General features: G+C 31.3%; 1 protein-coding gene across 8 annotated transcripts in view; it reads right to left on the bottom strand.

Annotated features, from left to right (window-relative positions):
• YTHDF3 (YTH N6-methyladenosine RNA binding protein 3) overlaps nt 1–6,000 on the bottom strand; it is a 32,874-nt gene that overhangs the window by 19,019 nt on the left and 7,855 nt on the right. For 4 of the 8 annotated variants that reach the window (XM_040261290.1, XM_040261293.1, XM_040261288.1 and 1 more), the window contains one exon: nt 5,275–5,319. The exons of the other annotated variants lie outside the window; for them this stretch is intronic. In XM_040261290.1, the coding sequence (XP_040117224.1) occupies nt 5,275–5,319 (45 nt within the window). The remainder of the gene's footprint in view (nt 1–5,274; nt 5,320–6,000) is intronic. 8 annotated transcript variants of the gene reach the window in all.

Here is a 6,000-nt window from a genome sequence, read left to right as displayed (position 1 = left end):
CCTCACAACTGTTAAAACTGTACACTATAAGAAAGCTAATCTAATATTGTCTTTTGAAATAATTCTGATATAATTAAATGAAAATAACAAAAGAATCAAATAAAGGTTGCACTTAAATAAGACACAGATTTACCGAGTATTTCCAGTTAAACATGAACTTAAAAACAAAAAACAACTGTCATTTAGCAATATTAAAAAAAAAAAAGAAGAAGACTTTAAATACACTTGACATTAAGTAAATTCCACTGTATTCAAAACTGGAAATATATGTGTCAACTATTTTAGTTTTTAGATAATTATTAACCATATCCAAAAATATATTCAAAAAATTCTCACAATATTAGCATGAAGGAAATGAAACCTGAGGAATGCTGAAAATCACCAAGAGTGATTTGATAAAAAAATAAAATTCTTGAAGATAATGAGCAAACTTCATTAGACATGGATACACTCATATCTGTGTTTATAATTCAATCAGCAAATTACTTGTTAAAGTATTCATACTGAAGTCACTTGAGAAAGCCTAAGTTTAGACAATATAAACAATCAAGATTTTAATTTTTAAATTTTTTCAAGTTATTAAAATAATTCCCTTTATTACTTTATTATTTATTCTAACCAAACACTTACTACATGTCTACATTGTAAAAAATACTGACATGTTTTAATTTAGAGTATTAGCCTGAAATCTGGACTCAGTGCATCTTTACCTGGATGTGGGAGTGGAAAAACAAAGCGAAAAGCTTTAAAGCTCATTCTTCATGATACAAGTGTTTGCAAAACCATACTCATAAATTATGTTGAATATTCCTTCTTTACCCTCACAAGTGCTGAATTCTGCACAACAGTTACATATCAAGTTTCTGATTTGTCTATACATGTCACATGATTCAGGTATCAGCAAACTAAAGAGCCAGTGAGCAAATATTTTAAGCTTCACAAGCCAAATACAGCCTCTGGTTGCAGTCACATATTCATCGTTTTATAACCCTTTAAAAAGCTTCAAGCTCAAGGGTTTCCTCAAAGAAAACAGGTTTGTTTGGATCAGTTTGTTAACCTGGTTTTAATAATTATCTATTTATATTTATTCCTATTAAAAAGAAAAAAAAACCTGTATCATTAGATTCAGTGGGTAACAAATTTTTGCCATTTCTTTCACTTCTGGGGCTGGACCAGGTCCAAACCCTTTTCGTGTGGAGATTTTTGTTAAATATAATTATTTTTGAATCATGAGTTTTACTTCACCCCTAAATTAGTGATTGTATCAAAATACTAAGTTTAAATTGCTTTAAAGTGTGCCCCTTTAATCACAAGTATCTTGTTAGATGGCTCAGGCTAGTCAGCAAAGATGCATGGCTGTCCATACCTAACTCCAGAGCTATCCACAGTGAGCACAATGGATAAATGGCCCGCTATCTCCAGTTGACCAAACAATGCTAACTAATTCCTAATTCTTTCAGTAGTTATAGCTGAAAGAGAAGCTTTTTTCTTAGCTCTGTGAAAGAAAAACCTAAACAGTCTCCTGTAGGGCTAGGGTTTCAGTTTGGGTTCTAGTGAAAACAAAGTTCTGGGAAACTATTCAAAGTTTAAAAGTAAGATATCGTAAACACAATTTGTATTAGCAGAGCTTTGTTATAATTGGAAATGTTTTTAAATGTTTTGCCAAATATAATGTAAATTCTTAATTGTTAAGTGGGATATCAATTAGGAAAGTACCTTGGGTAAAGAAGGGGAACAAAATTTCTACCTACTGATGATGGAAAACAATAACTCAAAACTATCTTTCACCTTTTACTTCAAATCTGGTACAATGAAGTATAATCAATTTAACAGTTTATGTCCAAATAATCACTTTAAAATAGTTTATTCATAGTGAAGTTTCACTTTGTTGTTTAAAGATATATGACCTCTAAGCAAAGTGATGTGAAATGTTTGGTATTTCTCTCTTACTCAAGAACTAATTAGAAATAGGAAGATAACAATACGTACACACAGAAATTGATATAAAATTCAATGGACAGAATGAAACATACTTGTAAAGTAAAAGATCCACAAACCCTTTACCTAGAGCATAAACTCAGAAATACAATCTGGAGAGAGACCATTTAATTATATAAGGTAGATGTGATGCCAGGAGGTATCTAATCTAAATTCTAATCCCAACCCATCAGTTGTGTAAAACCAGTATCAAGCTATTTAAACACTTGAGTTTTCTCAAATATTGAAAGAAATAAAAATAAGGTACCTAAGACACACTAACTATTCAATCAACAATAGTTGTATTCATTAATACAATTTAACTTGCCTTTTGAAAATATAAGTTTAAAATGTAAATTAATCACCAAATGCATATAATTTTACTCAGAATGACTAGCCTGGATCTTAAGAGTATAAAGTCATGGTATGACACAGTAGTTGTACAAGGAACATAGGTTCAGTTCTCTGCTCTTCCAGTTTCTATGTCAGTGACCATCAGATCATTTAATTTCTCTAACCTTGTTCTTTCATTGGTAAATGGGATAATACCTGCTGCTCTAATCAATTACAAAATTAAAAAATCTACCTGTTAATTGCAAAGTGCTAAAGTATAGGAGTTAATCTTATTTTAATTTGAAAACAAATATAGAAAATATTAAAAATTCTCCCTTAGAATTTCAATCATTTATAATTATCATTTCTTAGCATTTTTCTATTATCTCAAACGAAGTTTGAACAACAGTAAGAGAAAATTCATGATTACTGTTCTGACCTGAGGGCACTTCAGTACAACTCAATTATAACTGAGTCTTTCAGCTTTACTATAGTCTTTCAGCTATAGTAAAAATACCAATTTTTACTTCATAAATATCCAAACTTCAAGAGAGAATACTGTACAATGTCTTTGAAGGTCAATTAAAAAAGGTTAAAGTATTATTCACCATTAACAGCATGTCTGCAGAGAAAAACGGAAACTTATCCATTAAGAACTTGAGGTACTTCAAACTCCAGAACTTACTGAATCAACAACAAAAAGTTGAGTTTAATATACTTTTAATGTATATGTGAATTTTATTTTTTAAAAAATATTATTATACTTCTTAAAAAGTGTAATACATGCATATGTAATCACATAGATGTTGTAAGAAAATGTAGCATCATACATTATACTCAATTAATCTGAATTATTTCACCAACCATACTTCTTCAATCCTTAATTCTAGCAGTTAACCTAATCTACTTATTCAATAAATACTTAATGAATGCCTGCTACATGCGAGATACAGCGCCAGTCACTGGAGATAGAAAGAAAAAGAAGACGGTCTTTGGCCTAGAGCATTTTGCACATTTAGGAGGGAAGACAATCTAGGAAGGATAGTTACAGAAATAAGAACAAAGCAAAACAAAACACTTGAGCATAAACAAGAGGGAGCAAGTAACTGGGAAAATCAGAAGACTTCACTATGTGATAGACATATGAGACTCTGTGTGTGTAAACCATACATATAGATAAAAAGTTTGAGATCATGAAAGAAAATATTCAGAAAATATTTATGTTTTCAGAAAATAAGTCCTATTCCCTAAATAATGTAGATGGATAAGTTGGCCAAAGATGAGTCAGAGAGAGAATGGAGTCACTTTAACGGCACTCAAACACTATGAATATACCCACTGTGGTGAAACTTTGGTAAGTCTTTAAACAGGACTATGGCAACAGACTACGACTTTAAGAAGACTACTGAGTGCCAATATGGAATCCCCAGTCAGGAAATCATTCCACAGGCAGAGATAATGAAAACCTTACCTAAGGGCAGTAACAACAGGGACAGAAAAAGATCTTTTATGTTCTTAGTTCTCTATACCTCTTCTCTGATCAACACAGCTAGGAATTTATTATCCCATATATATATATATATATACATATATATATATACACGAGCAGACAAATTCAAACTTTGGTGTTTTTCAATTTATTCTTCAAATTTATATGCATAAATCACATGGCATCTTTTAACAGTAATTAAACCTGAATTTTCAATCAACTTCCTTGTTAGACTATTTTGAGGAACTATAGAGAACTAATTTTAAGTCTTGAAGGACATTTACTTTTTAAATTACTATGAAAATTATTTCCTAAGATATTGAGCACTAGGAAAATAGAATATACTGCCACCGAAGTAAAAGACCAACAATCTGTTTTTAAAGCATCTCTGAGTTTGAACTGATTTAGCTCTAAGTATATAAAACAAACAGTAAAAACCTTTCCAGACTAAAGAATATAATTTTTATTATTTATAATAGCAAAATCAGATGAAGGGATTTCAAAGACCTACTGTGTTTTTCATTGAAAATTTAATTAAACAATTTCGGCTAGGTCAGTGCAAGAAGCCATAAATACTTGCATAACTTTAAATCTCCAAATAATTACTTCAAATATTTCACCAATAGAAGTTTTCACTAATCTACTTTAAAAGGTCAATTTGTATTTTCTATTTCAGCTAAGTAATCACAACAAATTTAAAATTTGTAAGGCTTATCTTTAAGATTTCAGATAATTTTCAGTTTTGCTCTCCAATAAAGTCAGTTTTCAACATTCTATAGTGTTCATGCTCATGCTCAGTTGCTAAGTCGTGTCCAACTCTTTACGACCCCAGGGACTGTAGCTCCCCAGGCTCCTCTGACTATGGGACTTCACAGGCAAGAATACTGGGGTGACTTGTCATTTCCTTTTCCAGGGGACATTCACAACCCAGGGATCAAACCTGTGTCTCCTGCATTGGTGGGTGGATTCTTTCACCTGCTGAGCCACCACGGAAGTGTTAGTACCATTTCCCCTGATTAGATCATTATTTTCAGTTATTACAGAAAGCTAACTGGTAAAAATCTATCCATTAGTACTGGCAAGGAAGAGGTGGTAAGATATAATCTCACTGGTATCAAACTTTTAAGACATCTCTTTAAACAGCACATTACATTGACTCATCATTGATTTAAGTGATTTAATTAATAGAAAGCATAAGACCTTTCATTTAAACATTACATTAAAACAAACCTTGTATAGATGTTTTTGCCTCAACATAAGGAAACTTTTATGATAACAATTTAAAAACTGGATTCACTAATGTAAATGCCCTTACACTCTTAAAAAAAAAAAAAAAACAACAATGACTTTCCAATGCTTTATGTGAAATTGTATGCAGAATTCCAACATATAAAACACATAAAATGCAAAGCACAGCTCTGGTTGCTACACAGGTGGGATCCAGGTTACCCTCCCCAGGTCTCCCCTAGGCAGACCTGAAGCATCTCTGTGGAATGCCAAAAAACCAATCTTCTAAGTCCCTGTGACAAATAAATTATGAAATATCTGTTACCAAATAAAACAAGAAGATTCTTAAACAGGCAGCAATTCTCAAACATTTATAATTCATTAAAATATCTTGAAAATAAAGTTTGAACAAATATTTCAGAAAATACTCATACTGTACCCTTGCCTTAGACATTCTATTTTACATTATAACACACAAAGTATAAAATCAAATAGCAAAAAACAATTCAATTATTTAAACCAAATAAATTTCCCAAACTTATCTAACAATGGAGACCTTGTTAGCAGAGTATCTACTATAACTCATTATATCAAAATTTCTCAAAAAACTGGAAACACTGCCATAAGCGATGTTAACTGAAATTACTGTCTGAGCCCAAACAGAAGAGAGTACTGTTTATTTCGTTTAAAACCTTCACTACACCCCAACAAATAATCTTCCCCTACTTTCCAGTGATACATTCTTTCACACCTATAGGTGGAAAGTAGATTTGTTACTGAGACCACAAAGTTAGATTACATAAGCATGAAATAATTTTTTTTCTTTTTTTAGAAGTAGCCAAACTTCTTAAAAAAATGTAAATTTTATCACTTATTTTTATTTTTTCTCATTTATTTATTCCCTCCCAACATACTCGAGGGATGTAGATCAACTGATAGAAGGGAGTATGGGAGAGAAATAAACATAGATTAGG

Source organism: Oryx dammah, unplaced genomic scaffold (assembly GCF_014754425.2).
Source record: "Oryx dammah isolate SB20612 unplaced genomic scaffold, SCBI_Odam_1.1 HiC_scaffold_19, whole genome shotgun sequence".
Lineage (NCBI taxonomy): Eukaryota > Metazoa > Chordata > Mammalia > Artiodactyla > Bovidae > Oryx > Oryx dammah.
The sequence above is the reverse complement of the archived record's forward strand: the minus strand, read 5'-3'. Positions and strand labels throughout refer to the sequence as shown.